The following is an 18,523-nucleotide window of genomic DNA, read 5'->3' as shown; positions in this document are numbered from 1 at the left end:
TGACACTGTTTCAGTTTGATGGTCCTGCCTTCCGTCTGAAGTTCTAGACCCAAAGTTGAACAGAATCTTTCTTGGGAAACACTCTGTCCAGACATGCGGATCACTGTTAACACTGTGAATTTAATGCTGAACTTAAACCAGACGATGCAGCATATATGTGGATGCTGAAACAGGTACAATGATGCAGTGGTTTCCCGAGTCGGAGAGAAACAGAGCGAGTTGAGTTGTAAGTTAGGTGTCTGTCGCCCTCAGCAAGGCAAACGCCGGTGGTCCGATGCTTACAGGAGCGTCAGAAACCAGGGCACGAGGCGTTCACTCCATGCACACGGGTGAAGCGGGGCATGAGGCCTTCACTCCACGCACACGGGTGAAGCAGGGCACAAGGCGTTCACTCCATGCACACGGATGAAGCGGGGCACAAGGCGTTCACTCCATGCACACGGATGAAGCGGCTGGTGGTGTTCCATCCTGCTGCATGGATGTTTACCTTTGAAACACTACGAAGACTATCATTTCCTAAGAAAACTGGTAAATTTGTTTAGATGTTCAGTAGTCAGAAGCACTCTCATATTTTCCATAAAGTCCCTAAAATCCATTTGGTTATCCTTTTCAATTAACTAGTAAATTTCCTTTTTTTTTTTTTTTTAAGCAAACACTAAGAATGTCAAAGTAATCCTATATAGTAAAAGGCTAATATGCAAATAGACCAAACGGCTGAACGACTGGTCTCTATGATGTGCACTGACCACCGGGGGCAGACGCTCAATGCAGGAGCTGCCCCTGGTGGTCAGTGCGCTCCCACAGGGGGAGCACCACTCAGCCAGAAGTCAGGCTCACGACTGGCGAGTGCAGTGGCGGTGGCAGGAGCCTCTCCCACCTCCGCGGCAACGCTGAGGATGTCCGACTGCTGGCTTAGGCCCACTGTCCTTGGGGAGCGGGCCTAAGCCGTCAGTCAGGCATCCCCCCTGAGGGTTCCCGGACTGCGAGAGGGTGCAGGCCGGGCTGAGGGACACCCCCATCACCTCCCCCTGAGTGCATGAATTTCGTGCACTGAGCCTCTAGTAAAACGTATTTGCTAATGCCCACTTTACTTCTGGCTAGGCTCCTATCACATTCGTTTAGGTCTGGTCAACTAATGATTATTTCTAATATTTTTGAAGAAGTAAGCTTTGTGAAGGTGTTACAAAGTCCTACTCCAGCTGTCATTTCAAGGAGAGAAGCGTAGGAGCCTGTGTTTTATGCCAGCAGTGTTTTAAAATGTTTCTTACCTGGAACATTTAGGCTGTTTTAAGGAAACATTCCGTTGGTATCCAACAGAAAAGGCCACCTGATCTTTAATTCAAGGACTTCTCTCACTATCTCCATGGACAAATCCTTTTGCTACTTCAACCGTAGCATCTCCTGGGCCGCTCATGTTCACCGACAGCTCTCGATTTTCTCATGTCGGGGCTGAGTGAGTTGTTCCCTGGACATTCACTTCCTAGTTCAGGACTGCCAGCGTGATGCGAGGACATCAGGCTGCCTTAGACATTGCATTGTCGGCATCGGTTCTTGGCATGGACGCCAGATAGTTTCAGTGGAACATGATGGGCCTGGCCTTGGAATCCAGCTCTGCTGTTCCATTGGCTGTGTGACCAGGGGCAGGTATTGGGCCTTTTCCATCCTTCGTTTTCTCTCTCTGGTGTGGAGATCATATCTGTCCATCAGGCAGGGAAGCTGTGAGGCAGAAATGAGATCACATATGTTAAGTGCCTGGCGTTAATAACTAACCATTATTTTATCTTCCAAAATGCGTTCCGTTTGGCTTGCTGATTGCTTTCTGTACTAAAACAAAACTCAATGAACCTTTTTTTCCTAACATTCTCTTTGATGACCCACATGTTCATTTCTGGGCAAGATGCTCTTGAGTCTCTCCGAAGCTGCTTGGGTGTTCGCAGCACTGGGTCCCCGAATGCTCCCGGGCCTGACCAGAATAATCCCCACTCTCCCTTGTTTGGTCCAATCCATCGAGGAACCCCAGATGGGTGGGCGGGGCCTACCTCTTTGGGGCAATGGATCGCGGGGCTCCCAAACTGTGACACTAGGGTCAGCGTCCACCTAAGCTTCTGTTCCTTGGAAAATTTTCTTGGATTAGTGTTAACCCCGTTGTCCTTAAAAAGCCACATGTTGAGCTTTTACAGTATGTTCTTAAGGTACTTTCTTCCATCTAACTTCCTCTTGCCTCCTGCCCTTGACCCGGGCCTTCCTTCTGCCCGTCACCACAGTGCTCCCTCACTGTGATTTTCCAGGTAACTTCTTCCCCCGCGTGTGCACAGGCCAGGGCCCACCCTGCGCTCCTGCAGAGCCTCCCGTGTTAACCTCGTCCCTCTGGTGGGAGGTGAGAGGACGGAAAGACGTGCTCTAGCTCTCCCAGGTGTCAGAGAGCGGGAGGGGAGTGTGGGCCCTTGGGCCAGCCGTGCCAGCCAGGCGGTGGTTTTTCTGAAAAGCAGTCTTTTCTAAGGAGGTGTCTTCTGTAGAGTGAGCATCAGGGAAGCTTCACTCTGGGACAAATGGCCGGTCCTGTTGTCATCTGCCCAAGGCTCCATGTTCTTGGAAATCATCATCTTCACGTGACAGCCGGCACCTTGCATTTCATGTTTCCTTCTCCGTGCTACGTGACTGGGCCCCTCGGAGGAGGTGCACATGCCGCTGGAGGCCAGGGACTCTGTAGAAGGAGGGATAGAGGAGTTAGACCACCTCCAACATTGATGGATTTAACACACTTGCATTCATTTGGATTGTTTCTGCACGATACTGTGCGTGGCCTCGTCTCCATGCTCAGAACTGCAAAGTCTCTGCTGACCCCTGACTCTGGAGGGAGACGTTGTGTTCCTTTTTATGTCCATACCCCCTGTGACATGGGGCTCGTCATCAGTCAGGGGTAAGGAAACGGAGACCTGGTGACATGGAACTGTGGCCTCACAGCTATTCAGTGATCCCTTGTCTCAAAGGTCGTGGCTCTTCTTGCACTGTGCTTTTTTCCTTTATTCTAGGAATCCGTTTCAGCTAGAGAAACACTCCCGGTTAATGATAGTGGATATAAAAACAAAAGGAATTCAGCCCTAGCTGGTTTGGCTCAGTGGATAGAGCGTTGGCCCGCGGACTAAAGGGTCCCCAGTTTGATTCCAGTCAAGGGCACATGCTCTGGTTGTGGGCTCGACCCCCAGTAGGGGGCGTGCAGGAGGCAGCCGATCCATGATTCTCTCTCATCATTGACGTTTCTATCTCTCTCTTCCTCGCCCTTCCTCTCTGAAATCAATAAAAATATATTAAAAAATAAAATAAAAAATAAATTTTACAAAGGAATTCAAATTAGTAATGTCCTTCTCTCTGTGTGTTTCCAGTCTGTGCCAAGCAGGTGCCCGACGAAGCATCTTGCACTCGGGATCCCAGCCTTCCTAACGCGGCCGCGCCCAGCAAGCTAGTGTCCTCCTTTCAGCAGCACACCAAAAAGGCCCTGAAGCAGGTGAGCGGCGGCCGCGGCCTCTGTCCTGTGCTCTGCCACGGAGGCCCCGGGTCCTGTGTGGAGAAAGTAAAATAAATAAGGACACAGCCACCAGAAGGCAATACAAATGCCCTGGATCCAACCACTTCCATAACATTTAGTACAGACATTTTAGTCTAGGCCCACAGCTACGAGAGGCTTGTTTGAACACTTGGACGTGAAAGAGAAGAGAGGAAGATGTACCTGGAAACATACAAAAACTTGTATTATTGGGTTCCTAAATGCATTGCATGTTTTGAAAATAGTGTCTCTGTTTATTGTCTCGTGTTTATCTGAAAGTTGACCTAAACAATAAACAGAGCCCGGCCGGGTATGGCTCAGTGGTTGAGCATCGACCTGTGAGCCAGAAGGTCACGGTTCGATTTCCTGGTCAGGGCACATGCCCAGGTTGCGGGCCCGATCCCCAGTGGGGCCCATGCAGGAGGCAGTGGATCAGTGATTCTCTCTCATCGCTGATGTTTCTCTCTCTCTCTCTCTCCCTCTCCCTTTCTCTCTGAAATCAATGAAAATATATATTTAAAAAAACCACAGATAATTTCCTTCTCGTTACCGAGATGCATTAAGTTACAAATGAGGAAAACAGTAATTGTGGCTCGCTTGCAGCTAGAATATCCGTCTTCCGGGAGTGTGATTTGGTGCTGAATGGAGCTGCCGTGGCATGTCGTCCTGATGCCACATCAGCAGTCTTGACCTGTGTGTCCTTGTCCAGAGATAGTGGTGAGAGGTGATGGTTACAAGGTTGAACCCTGGCCTCTGACGCACCCCGGTTTCCATTTGTGCTGCTCTCTGTGTGAACTTGGGCAAGCCACTTGTATTCCCCGAATCTCAGACTCTGTTTCTAGAAAATGTGGGGATGATCTGAGGACTGAGCGAGGTGGTGCACTGGCAGCACAATGGTTAGCGAGTGTCCGGCCCACGGTAACCACTCAGTGTCAGCCAGAGCGGTCCCGCCGCCCCTGCGCCCGGCAGGAAAGGAAAGGATGCTGTGGTTGGATGGGGACCTGGTGCGGTGGTCATCCCAATGATGTTCATGAGCGGAAGGCTCACATGTTAAGCCCTGGACTCCTGGTTTTCCCCTGGGTGATGGCTTCACTCTGACATTTTTATTTGGGTCCTTGAATGACGCTCTCGTCCACCTCACCTCTTGCGGACCCTGACCAAGTCTGGTGTCACTCTAGGGAAACAGTGTTTATGACAAGGAAAGAGGCACCATGTTTGGAAATGAAGTTCAACGTTTCTTTAAAAGCTCCATCCATCATTTTTTTTTAAAGTTCAATCAATCTGTGAAGCTTCTTATATTCACATCCAAACTCCTAGGTTTAGGCTGTCTCCACCTGCTTTTCCTCTACTTCAAACAAAGCAACTTCATATTGTTGTACTGAATTATCTTACCTTTCATTTTATATTAATTACTGAAATTTGAAGTATTTCCATTCATGGGGATTATATCTATGGTAGTAACGTAGGTCAAATAATCTTGCCATTTATATCCTTGCTCTTGTGAAACGGTTTAGACGCCAAAGAACAAACTTGAATTCAGGTTGAGGTCCCTTGTCAGTGGCTGGAATAAAGGGTGGGTGATGGTAGGGAAGCCTAGGTAGGGCCCATTGAGGCAATAAAATGCTGACCAGGATAGAGCAAAAGACACAAAACTGGGCACTGGTAGCCGTAACCTTTAAGAAACCTAGCCGCGGTCGTAAATGGAACTCACGCTTCTGAGGAGCGGTGATTCAGAAAAAGTGCACACCATGAAACCTTCCCGTGTGTGAATGGAGAGATGGAAATTCACATCTCTGCACTGTCACGTCTCATTGCTTTTTACTCCCTTCCTTTTGGTTTCATATCATTTGAACATTTTTTACAATGACTAAAATATCGCACAGCTCTGAGTTAGTGGTTTTTTGTGTTATTTTATCGCAGAGCATGCGTTCATGGGAAGTTGTTTTGTTTTATTTTATTGTAGAGCATGCGCTCATGGGAAGGGGCACTTGCTTGCTTAGGCTCTAAGCCTTGTCTTAAGAAACGCTGTTGTGAAAACTTCTGAATGTCCAGAAAGAGCTATTTATTAATGTCTTAAAACGTCCTATTGTATAACCAAGTAACAAATGAGTCACCAGGGGAATTTGGCCCGCCGTATAGCAGCTATGCTAATGTTTGATTAATAATCAAATTCCTATCAGAAATACATTTAGGAGAAAAGCTGTTCTTGCAGAATGTTGCTCGGATTCCCTGTAATTGCTGAATTTCTTCAGGCAGCATTTTACAAGTTGACTGAACATGAGGCATTGTAAATTGTAGCAGCTCAGCAAATACGCAGCTCCCCTTTCTTTTGGGTAGTTGATGGGCCCTGGGGAAGTGGTGTAGGTATAGATGTTATGTGTCCACAGATAGCCACATATTTGTGTTCTGTGTTTGTGAATGTATGTTTTGTGTATATCTTTACATGCACAAATCATCATTTCATGAAAGTAGGGCCAGCTGAATGACCCTCATATAATCACATCAGCTGACATTTCCTTTTCTGAATCCTAGACACCGTGCTCTGCATTTCACATGCACTGTGCTGTTCAGTCCTTAAAAGCAGGGACTAGCATCCCCATTTTTCAAACAAGGAAACTAAGGTCCAGAGACGTTAGGTAACTCACCTGAGATCGTCCAGAGAGTAAATCTTGGAGATGACATTTCAGCCCAGAATCCTCATTTCTGATCCTGCCCCCTTAATGCATACTGCCTTTTAGCATCCTCCTATATAATGAAGAGCTAATATGCTAATTGGACCTAACAGCAGAACAACCTTCCGGATGACCTTCCAGACGAAGCTGGGGCCGTGCATCAGGCCTCAAGTATGGCATATAATAAGATAAAGAATTTTTGACAGTATTCAAGAAAATTGACATGCTTGAATATTTGTGATAAGTAAGGAAATGAAAATGATATAGTCATTAAGAATCTTATTTCTAGCCCAGCCGGTGTGCCTCAGAGGCTGAGCATTGACCCGGGAACTGGAGGTCACCAGTTCGATTCCAGGTCAGGGCACATGCCCGGGTTGCGGGCTCGATCCCCAGTGGGAGCGTGCAGGAGGCAGCCGTTGGATGATATTCCTCCCTCATCAATGTTTCTATCTCTCTGTCCTTCTCCCTCCCTGTCTGTTTCCAAATACAGCTGCTTATGTGTAGTATCAGCATGTGGTAGGCACGCAGATATATTAGCTCTTACCATTTTACTAGATGTATATTCTGAGTCAGGAGGACTTTGGAAGTTCAATTCGACATTGGCTAGTGTAGACTCTTAGAAGTAGGTGGGAAAAACACCACCACCAAAATCCAATCGCTTTATACTCATAAATGTAGCGAAGCACAATAATGTAAAGCAAACATCCCCGCAAAATAAGCCAGACAGATTTCCCAGTCCAGAGCCCACACCGCCACCCCAGTCTGAAGCTTGTCGCTGCAGAGGGTGGGTTTTTACTGGGCAGTACTGTGGACGGCAGTGTTTCTATAGGCTGGTACTTATGGAGCCATAATGCCCCTTGGCTACTGACATCGATTATCCTCCCTGTTCCTAAATACTTGGGACCCTTCTACTTCCTAATCATCGAAATGTTAGTTAGCATCACATGTTGGGTGTAATCGCATGAGCAATGCGATGTTATGTCGGTACAAGCACAGTCAGGAGCTCCTGGAGAGAAGCCGATTGCTGATGGTGACCTTCTTCCCCGTCTTCTCCCTGCCTTGCTATTTCAGTGGTAATGATCCCAAAATGTATGAAATGAATTCCGTTTTGAATTTTAAAGAAGGTTAATGAAGAAAGATTAAGTTGTGGATGTTTATAAACAGAATCAAAGGAAAGCATGAAGTAGGATGAGGTCTGCTATGGGAGATAACTTGGTGGGGAGCAGACCTCTCCCTGTGGCTCCCCAGGTTTGGCTCCCAGCATTATTTATTTAGGGTATAGGATTTATTCATAACATTGAACATCCGGTTTCCCTCTTCACATCCCAAAGCAGATATATTCTCGGCATTTTGCTTTAGCTTTGTATGTTTGACCAATACTGCGAAATTCCAAAGGTTATGCTGCCTGACAGCAGTTTCTGACATTTAGCGCACTAGCAACAATGCGAGTTGTTGGTGCCTGACCTAGCCAGCTGTTTCATGGGTGTGTGTGTCTGCAGTGATTTTAGCATTCGCGGCATGTGGTACTTTCAGATTTTTCAGGGAAGGGCTTATTACATTCAGTGCATTCGTAAGTTACATTGTCGGAGTTGTTTTTCAACTAAAATAAAGCAGGCGTTACTTGTTTATGCAAATCCCAGCTAATACAAGAGCCTCTGGCTCTAGGTTTTATTTTTCATTCAAGAGGAAATGAGAACTGTGTCATGTTTGCATAGTTATCTGACAGGCTTTCTGTTTATCAATTTAAATATTTACTAGGTATACCGGTTAATAATGCAGATTTTGTAATCAAAGAAAACATGATAATTTCAAGAGAAACATCAAAAGGGCTTTATTCAAAGTAATGTCCATCGCTAGCTACACATCTCCCCCATCTTTCAGGTAATTTGTGGATACTGTCCCAATAGAACTTTTCTTGTTTTGAGGCAAACCATTCAGAGACCCAACTGTCCACTTCTTTGTATGTTTTGAAGTGCTGCTCAGAAAGTGCGTGTGCCATCGATCGGAACAAGTGGTCATCTGAAGGAACAATGTCTGGTGAATACAGCGGGTGGGTTAATACTTCCCAGGCAAGATCTTTTAACGTGTCTTTAACTGGTTTTGAAGTGTGTGATGGTGCATCATCATGAAGCAAAATTACTTTGCCTTGTCTTCTGGCCCATTCTGGTCGTTTCACGATCCAAGTATGGTTCAAATTGATTATTTGTTGTTGGTAGCGATGAGTATTAACGGTTTCACCTGGTTTTACAAGCTCATAATACACCACACCTTCCTGATCCCACCAAACACAGAGCGTTGTCTTCTTTCCAAAGTGATTTGGCCTTGCGGTCGATGTTGATGGTTGACCTGGATCAACCCATGATTTTGTGTGTTTGGGATTCTCAAAATAAATCCACTTTACATCGCCAGTCACAATTCAATGCAAAAAAGACTTTCTTTCGTGCTGTTGAAGCAATATTTACTGATGACTTTTCGGTTTTCCATCTGTCTTTCATTCAGTTGATGTGGCACCCATTTTCCTTCCTTTAAAATCTTTCACATTGCTTGTAAATGATCAGAAATTGTTTGCTGAGCAACTTGAATCTGTCTGCAAGTTGTTTTTGAGTTTGACACGCATCTTCATCCAATAATGCTTGTAATTGTTGGCCTTCAAACTTTTTCGGTTGACCTGGACGTTCTTTGTCTTTCACATCGAAATAATCATTTTAAAGCATTTAAACCAGCATTCACAAGTATCCTGAGATGGAGCATGTTCACCATAAGCTTCTCGAAATATACGATAACTTTCAGTAGCACTTTTCTTCAAAATAAAGTAATGAATTAAAACTTCCTGCAAATGCTCTTTTTTTTGGCACAAAATGCGACATTTTTATGCGTAAAAATATGATGTTAACACCTTCAGAAAACTTGACATATGATATTTTGAAGCTTGCTGTCAATACAACAAAATAGCATACATATCAAGTCGCATATATATCAACATATGTGTAAATCCACCTATTGAAAAAAAGTCCGCATTATTAACTGGTACACCTAGTATCTAAAGCAAGCATGTCAAACTGGCGGCCCACAGGCCACATGACTCGTTTATTTGGCCTGTGTTAACCTTTGAGTTTGACATGCTTGATCTAAAGGGTTTTGTGTCTCTTTTTTAAATTGAATTTATTGGGGGGTGACATTGATTAATAAAACCATACGGGTTTCAGGTATACCAGTACAATTCTACATCATCTGTGTTGTCTCTTGTTATAAGAGAATACTGGGATGCACCTCTAGAGGAAAGCATGCCGAGTCAGCATCTTTTGGTTTCTTTCTTTCCACACCGGTCTAAAACTGTCACTAATGTCTGATGGGATCTTTCCTTTCCCTAGACGGGTTGAGCTCTGTTATGTTTCCTTGAAATAATACGTTTATTTCCAAGTTGTGGCCTGTAAATGTCTCTCCTGTGGACGAGTACCTGAAAGCATTGGACTTGGCCAGTCCAATAGACTCTGTAGTTTGGACATGAGAACATTTACATGTGGGCAGCATAGTAGACTGCATTTATGCTTGCCATCTGCTTGTTTATTTAGGTTTGGATACTGCTTTCTGGGTTTGAAATTACAGGATTTAAAGTTGTTAAGCTCTCCATTAGCATTTCAATGGAGAGCTCAGGCTTGGGTAGTTAGGGGTGCCTTGAGAATATCATCCCCTAAAATGCATCCAGACTAATATAATAAGTAGCATTCGTGTCCAATAGAAGGGTATGCAGGTGGGCCAGCAGGCCCCCAGGGCTAATTGAGACCCTTGGTGTGGATCAGAAAAAGCCCGCATCGCCCGCCCCAAGTTGTCGCCACCACAAAAATATTTCCTCTTCATGGCACCCGCGTGCAGAGCTAACCTTCCAGGACCCGCTAAAGTGGCCTTCCTCATCCTACTTCCTTAATCTATTGCATGGATTTCCAGGCTGTGGGATACCTAAGCTTAGATGATTACAAGTTAAATCGCATTTAACTTCTATTATATTTGTAACAATATAAAATAGAAACTTTTGTTCTAGCGATTGTAGCTAAAGCTCAAAGTTGAGGACAGTGGGATACAAGGGTACCCTGCTGTGAAGAGAGGTGCAAAGGCCCTACTGAGAGAAGGCAGGTGGCTGCTGACCACCCCAGCAGCCTGTATGCAAACAGCCTGAATACAAACAGCCTGTATTCAAACAGCCTGAATACAAATAGCCTGAATACAAACACCCTGAATTCAAACAGCCTGAATACAAACAGCCTGAATACAAACAGCCTGTATTCAAACAGCCTGAATACAACAGCCTGTATTCAAACATCCTGAATACAAACAGTCTGTATTCAAACAGCCTGAATACAAACAGCCTGTATTCAAACAGCCTGTATACAAACAGCCTGAATACAAACAGTCTATATACAAACAGCCTGTATGCAAACATCCTGTGTACAAACAGCCTGTGTACAAAGAGTCTGAATACAAACAGCCTGTATTCAAACAGCCTGAATACAAATAGCCTGAATACAAACACCCTGTATTCAAACAGCCTGTATACAAACAGCCTGAATACAAACAGCCTGTATTCAAACATCTTGTGTACAAACAACCTGTATTCAAACAGCCTGAATACAAACAGCCTGTATTCAAACATCTTGTGTACAAACAGCCTGTATGCAAACAGCCTGAATACAAACAGCTCTGTGATTTCCTATTTATACATCTTAGCAGCACTGTCTCTGTTTCACAGGGACACGTACCAGGTAATTTACTCTGCATTGCTCTGCTCGCGCACTCTTTCTCTGACTCCACCTCGCCCTTAACCATCACACCCCACAGTCTTTTTTTAAAAATATATTTTTATTGATCTCAGAGAGGAAGGGAGAGGTAGAGAGATAGAAATATCACTGATGAGAGAGAATCACTGATTGGCTGCCTCCTGCACGCTCCACACTGGGGATCGAGCCTGCAAACCCAGCATGTGCCCTGGCCAGGAATTGAGCCATGACCTCCTGGTTCATAGGCCGATGCTCAACTACTGAGCCACGCCAGCCGGGCATAGCACCCCACAGTCTTAACCAGGGCTCTGCACCCACAGTCATCGCCAGGGCTCTGCAGCTGCCCATTCCTCGACCAGGAGGCGGGGTACTACCTCTCTTGGGACGGTCAGACTCATTTATTGGGTGAGGTGAGGAGCATTGTTAATGGTGTCACAGATCAGTGCCCTCAGGCTGTCTTAGGTTCAGAATCATCTCTGTTTTGTCTGGCACTCTGACTGGGGCCGGATATCAAACCTGGAACCCAGGTACGTGCCCTTGACCGGGAATCGAACCAAAACCCGAGACCCTTCAGTGCACACACCAACGCTCTAGCCGCTGAGCATACTGGCCGGGGCAGCTAAGGGTTTTCATTGTTTTTATACTATTATTGCTGTCATGGTTTCTTCTTATCCGACTACTAATTTTTCTATAATAGAGTCTTCTCAGCTTTAAAAATCGAGGATGGGGTTTGTATTACTTTAATGATTACCGCAAGATGCTGTGGGAAGGCAGCCAGCCATCTTTGACTTTATGATTCAGGCTCCTGGGCCCCTTTGTATTTTATCTCGTTCTCTCGTCTTTCCAACCAATATTTTCCAAAATACACCTGACATAGAATGAACATTTTTTAAATGCCTGTTTGAACTGCCAAGGGGAATAGTTTAAATCTATGATGTAGAGCCTCCTAAAAACCTGTCACGCTTTTGTAGATTTTATCATCTTGTGTGTGTCTCACATGGTGGGCAAAGATGGACTTAATTGTAATGGAAAGCCCTGTGTTGCCTCATTCTGCTTTATTACTGGATTGATGGGTTAATGGCTGTAAATTGCCATGTGTTCGTACACAAGGCGAAGGAGAGTTATGTATACACCTTGATGAAAAAGAGCAAATGTCTTAAATATTTTATAGCACATGCACTCTCATTAAACATATTATTGAGATGCCTGGCCGGCATGGTTCAGTGGTTGAGCATCAACCTATGAACCAGGAGGTCATGATTTGATTCCCAGTCAGGGTACATGCCCAAGTTGTGGGCTCAATTCTCAGTGGCGGGAAGGGGGCGTGCAGGAGGCAGCCAATCAATGATTCTCTCATCATGGATGTTTCTATCTCACTCCTTCTCCTTCCCTCTCCAAAATCAATAAAAAAAATATTTTAAGTAAAAAAATATATATGTATATTATAGAGAGCAAGCACAAGGTGAGGAGGATGGCATCTTATTCATTTTTATACCTCTTGCCCCACCCACAATACCTGGATCTTTTTTTTTATTGTTTAAAGTTTTATAAATAGTAGTACATATGTCTCCTTTTTTTTCCCCATTGACCTTCCCCTGGCCTCCCCTACACCCTGGCACATGCCCTCCCCACCCCCCACCCCCGCCCCAGTGTCTTGCTTTATAAAAGCTCAGTACATCTAAGAAGGGAAGATGACTTGTGTTATCATTAGCAACAGAATAATCTATGTATATAAAAGCCTAAGCGACCGGATGACCAGCCGGTAGCTATGACACACACTGAACACCAGGGGGCAGATACTCAATGCAGGAGCTGCCCCCTGGTGGTCAGTGGGCTCCCACAGCGGGAGCGCTGCTCAGCTGACAGACACTGGGTTCACAGCTGGCAAGCACAGCTGTGGTGGCGTGAACCTCTCCCACGGATCCTCTCCCTGTGCGCCCCAGTGGTGGTGGCGGCAGGCGCAGCCTGGCCTGGATGAGCGGGAGCAGCACAGTGCCTAGCCTGGGCTTGGGCTCCTCCCTGGCCGCCTGCTGCTTCGTGTACTACTTTGTGCTGTGCGGGATCGATGCAGACAGCAGGCTGGAGCCTAACGAGCTGGTGGGTAAGGCCAGGCTGCGGCGGCGCGGAGGTCCACTGATCCCCGCTGGCCACTGGTGCACGAATCCGTGCACCGGGCCTCTAGTTTGTAATAGATTTCTCAAGCCATTCACTTTTCCAGCTGGTTATAAATACAATCTGACTGTGCCTCCTCTCATTTAAGTGGCATTTAATTTTTCACATCTGTAATTATTGGATTGCTAAATCTTGCGATCAACAAGTTGGACATTCAGCTAAGACTCTGCAAATAGAATGGCATCGTTCCTGACAGCGGGGGGAATATATAGTCAGTGCAGTGTTTCAGCAGCCCGTGACAGCTGTTGGTCGAAGAACATTAATCAAGTAACTGAGATGTTAGAAAATTGGAAGAAATTACACAGAAACCGGGAATGAAAAGGTCTGAGACTGTCTGGGGCCAGCCTTTTAACCTTGCTGAAGAGGCTTAGCATTCCTGTAAGTGTGAACTTAATGTGGCTTCAGTTTGGTGTGCCTCAGACCCTTTTCATTACAGGTAATTTTTGGCGTAAATCCATCAGCTAGATAAACTGTATTCCAGAACTTTTAAATGTCTTTTATTCCATCATCGGCACCGTGGTTGGTTCATTTGTGAATCCCGCAACACTCCCATTTGCAGGGATTGATTGGCGTCTCAGTTTGTTTTTCCCCTGGATCTGCCAGAAGGCCGGCAGGCTCGTGTCCTGAAGGTCAATGCCCAAAGTCAAGCCGACAGAGCCGCGCGCTGCCAGCTTTCCAAGATGAGGACTGACTCCCTTCGCAGAAATAAACGATCGCTGCCGTGTTGCGTGGCTCTGAGCGGCCTCCCAGCGGCTGAGCGGGCGCATCAATACTGTGTCCCTACCTGCTGTACACACGGATGCCACTCGCCGTTAGCGTGACTGACTGAGCAGCGCGGAGGGCGCGCCTGCCAGGGACACGCAGACACGTCGCTTTCCATCGCGGCTTCGAGACGTTCCTTGTGCGTTGATTTTCCTTGGGCCTCATGGCTTCACATCCCAGGGGCTTTCCAGCCACACGGCGAAGGTGGAGCAGGCCTCTGTGGGGCTCTGTTTTCTCAATGATACCCAAGAGGGGCTCGGGGTGATACCCTTGGCCAAAGCCGGATGGTAGGCTTTGGAGGGAAAATGACGTGAAGGTGGCTGTTGCGAATCCTGACCAATGAGTAGCTCTGTGCATTGAAGTCTCATCAAAGGCTCTCTCTAATGGGCAAGTGGATCATTTCATTCAATCGCGGGAAATCCATCGGGCTGTATTTTTATGTTCTGTTTTATTGTCACGTTTCACAGGCTCTGAGGCAGCAGCAGAAAAGAAGAAATGGAGTCTCCGTGATGGTCAACAAGACTGTCCCGCGCGTCGTGCTGACGCCCCTGAAGGTGTCTGACGAGCAGTCGGACTCGCCGTCAGGTAAAGAGCCGGGAGGGTCCGCGGGCCCGGTTCCTCCCGGGGAGACCCTCGCTGAAGGGAGACGCCAGGAATTCTCTCTGCACCTGAGTGATGGCTCCACTTGAGGTTTTGTTTAATGTTTCTATACCTTTGATTCTTTCCCGGATTAAAAAACACGGAGTGTTTTGCTCCTTAAGCAAAGGTAGCAGCTCACTCATCAGCAGAGGGCTTCCTTTGCTCACGTCCCTAGGGATAAGAAAGGGTCCTTCTGGGCGGGCTTTTGCTGTTGCTGGGGCCTTTGTGTGGGTGCGGGACTTTAATGGTGGGCCTCATGCTGACGGGCAGTGCCCGCAGCTGCAGCTCTCCGGAGGGTGTGCCTTGTTCTGTGGTCCTCGGCTGCGACCCCGGGCATCCTTGGTGAGGTTTTGTGTTCTGGCAACATCCTTCTCACCTCCATGCAGTCCTGACCTTTTCTAATTTACCTCCTGTCACTTTATCAGCGACATACCATTCTGTTTATGATAGATGGATGGCTGCATTTTCTGTGCCTACTGCAATGTAAAGTTATTTATAAAGGTATATGATCTCCCCTCTCTCTCTCTCTCTACGAGCTTCTCTTCTTGCTGCATCTTTCTGTCTTGCATCGTCTCTAAGTGATATAATATTGTTGGAGCTTACTGGAGTATTTTTACAAAAGATCTCAGTGTTTCTTCTATAAGCTGTCAGATCAGCGAACGTGTTTTTGACTCCACTATTAGGCCATCTGTTCTTGCTTTTTGTTCAGAGTGATTGATTTATTGGGCTTTCTCTTTGTAGCCAGTAAAGGCATGAGATTGTGGCCCACGGTAATGAATTAACTCTTAGAAAAGGAGATTATATCTGCAGCCTTTTAAAACAATTTGAGATTTTTCTTTTCAAGGACAGCAAGAGGAAGATAATGACCTAATAACTATTTCCTTTTTTAGGATCCGAATCTAAAAATGGTGAAGCAGACAGTTCAGATAAAGAAATGAAACATGGGCAAAAATCTCCCACTGGAAAACAAACAAGTCAGCACTTAAAACGGTTAAAAAAGTCTGGTTTAGGTGAGTGTTCAATGGACGATGACATTTCACAGTCTAGAGATTTCTATCGTTTTGCATGAAATTATGGAGAGTCTCAGAACATTTTTTTAAAGAGTAAAACAAACCTTCCTTAAATCATTCCAATTTATCTAAACCAAAAGGGTACTAAATAAGGAAATGTAGCTATAAGGGAATGGCCTTAAGCATTAAGATGATTAAATATTGCTTAAAAATAGCTAAAATCTGTGAATGACATTATTGTATGAAACCAAGGCTAAAGATAAGATATTTAAAATTATATATATATATCTTCAAGTACTTATCAGCCAAGTATGGTTCTATCTGATGTGCAAAATTTTGTTCCCCCCACTGGATTTCACTGGATAAGAATATATTATATGGGGGCGGGGGGAGATGCAACTTTATAAAGACTTCACTGAGCTGAGGGTACATGTCCTGGGGGGCCACTGCAGTAAGCCGCTCGGCCTCGCTTTTCAATCCGTGCTGCTTGGAATAGTCAGTCGTGCTTGTCTGAAAACTCGTGTGAAGTTGCTGAGCAGTGTGGGAGACGCCGTCCAGGGGTCTTACAAGTCAGCGCCAGAGTTTCTTCTGAAGATCTCCTTCCTGATAACCTCTCATCAGGAGCTCCACAGCGGCGGCCAGGGGAAAGGGACGATGAGAAGTAAAAAGATGAAAACAAACTGATCCTGGGCTGAGCATTGCCATTCTCTCCCGATTCCGCCTTGCTGGAAGTCTGGACCAAATGGCTTCATTTCTCTTAGTTATTTCCCCCCCGAACAAGGGCAATGATAATGACCCGGGTCATTGCAACATTTCGTAAAATGATAGAAACTACAAATTTATTGACCTGACCTTTATTACTGGTTCTGCACTGATTTTCTTGGAAATTTAGGGTAGGTCTTATTTGCAGAGGTTTTGTGTTTGCAAAATTCAAGCAAGATTCTGACGCATTTATTTTTAGTTTCTTAGTAACAGTTTATTGATTGCCTACTATATACCAGGAATTTTGCTAACTCCTAGGCACATACTTTCAATAAAAAGCCTTTCTATATTTTTTAGATATCTTCTGGGAAGCAGAATTTATTTTTGTTTTAATTTTTTCAATGTAGCGTAATTATCGCTTTTGCATTATTTCCAAAGCTAAATAATTTTATAGTTTTTGTGTATCCTCAGACATATGTGTGTGTTTGTGTATAACCACACTTACGCATATACTGATGTAGTTTTTATTTTTTTTTTACTAGCCTCTTGGGGGGTTGTAAAATAAATTCTTTAACATAAGTAGCTTCTGAAGTAGAAAACTGTAATGGGAGAATGATTATGTAAAGAATGTCCTAAAAAAAATACCCTATTATGATACCCAAAGTAGTTGAAAAGTCATTAACCTTCAGTTAATAATAGTCTGCCGACAAACTCAGTAAATTCAGTGTCATATCATGAGTTTAAGAAAATTCACCCGGCCGGCATGGCTCAGTGGTTGAGTATCAACCTATGAACCAAGAGGTCACAGTTTGACTCCCGGTCAGGGTACATGCCTGGGTTGCAGGCTCGATCCCCAATGTGGGCTGTGCAGGAGTCAGCCGATCAATGATTCTCTCTCATCATTGATGTTTCTGTCTCTCTCTCCCTTTCCTTTCCTCTCTGAAATCAATAAAAATATATTTTTTTTAAATTTCGAGGCACAGGCCTTGCTGTTTAATTGCTTAGCTAACTTCAGGACTGGAAGTCAAGGCCATTGTGTGCTGGTGATCAGCATCCTCCCAGGCGCTCCGGTCTGCAGCCTGGATCTCCTATTATCTAATGGTTGCCTAGGAGTCCTGCATGCCAGTAAGAAGCTCACTTGTTAAAAAATTGTTGTATTGTGAGAGTATTTTAGCTGACTTGTTAGCAAATTAAAAAGGCAATAAAGGAGATCGCTGTGTTCTTTTTAACCTGCTTTCTTTTAGACCTCAAAGTGCTAGAAATAATGAAGCCCCTTAATGAAAGAATGGAGCAGTAAACTCATATCCATGCCCATATTGAATGCAATGGTCTAGGTGTTTTGACAGAAGATTCCTCATTTAGTCCCTACTTCAATTATGTACAGTAGAATTATTTCCACTTTCTTCAGCTGAAGAAACAGGCCCAGAGGATTAAGGAGGTTTGCCCAGACCCATAAATGACACAGCTAAGATACACGCGAAGGCCCAGCCAGCTCCAGTCTCCACTGTTAATCTTGGGGATGGTCTGACTGTCAAATCCTTTAGCCGACAGAGCAGACCTATGGACACCCCTGAGGAGCAGCATGGTCCTCTGTCACATGAGGCTGCCAGAGGTGTTAAAAGGCAAGTGCACTAGCCCTGGCTGGTGTGAAGTGGCAGCTCGTGCAGGGTCTCCGGTTCAATTCCCAGTCAAGGGCACATACCTGGGATGCAGGTTCCATCCCTGCCCCAGTAGGGGCATGTGGGGTGTGTGCGGGAGGCAACCAATCTATGTGTCTCTCTCACATCAATATTTCTCTCTCTATTTTCCTCTCTCTCTTTCTCTCTCTTTCTTTTTCTCTTCTTCTCTCTCACCTCCCCCCCTCCTTACCTCCCTTCCACTCTTATCCTCAGGTGGGGATTAAACAAACAAAAAAAATGCAGGCACGCTAGTTACTCTAACATAGAAGGAGAATGAGCAACTCTACGATTTCTTGGCTGATCCTGTAAAATGAAAGAGATGAGGGAAAAGGTGGGATTTCAATTAAGTCAATTAAGGTAAACATTTGTCAAGATAAACTGAAGATAATTACACGAAGGAAGTGTGACTGACTCTCTAACCTAGCAAGCAGCTTAGGGGAATGGCTTATTTTGTGCTATTGAAGTCAGTAGTACTTATGAAGCCCGATACTCTAGAGTGAAAAGTGAAAAAATGTAAAAGTGAAAAAATGTTACATGCATGTGACCCTCTCCAGACAGTAGCCCATGTCTC

General features: G+C 45.2%; 1 protein-coding gene across 3 annotated transcripts in view; it reads left to right on the top strand.

Annotated features, from left to right (window-relative positions):
• ASXL3 (ASXL transcriptional regulator 3) overlaps positions 1 to 18,523 on the top strand; it is a gene marked incomplete at its 5' end in the record, with an annotated part of 185,596 nt that overhangs the window by 97,300 nt on the left and 69,773 nt on the right. For 2 of the 3 annotated variants that reach the window (XM_079785113.1, XM_079785111.1), the window contains 3 exons: positions 3,384 to 3,505; positions 14,390 to 14,507; positions 15,452 to 15,571. In XM_079785113.1, the coding sequence (XP_079641239.1) occupies positions 3,384 to 3,505; positions 14,390 to 14,507; positions 15,452 to 15,571 (360 nt within the window). Of the gene's footprint in view, positions 1 to 3,383; positions 3,506 to 14,389; positions 14,508 to 15,451; positions 15,572 to 18,523 lie in introns of those variants that run through there. The other variant, XM_079785112.1, reaches the window with a different exon arrangement.

Source organism: Cnephaeus nilssonii (genome assembly GCF_951640355.1).
Source record: "Cnephaeus nilssonii genome assembly, chromosome: 11".
In the NCBI taxonomy this organism is placed as follows: domain Eukaryota; kingdom Metazoa; phylum Chordata; class Mammalia; order Chiroptera; family Vespertilionidae; genus Cnephaeus; species Cnephaeus nilssonii.
Note: the sequence above shows the minus strand (reverse complement) of the source record. Positions and strands in the feature narration are given on the sequence as shown.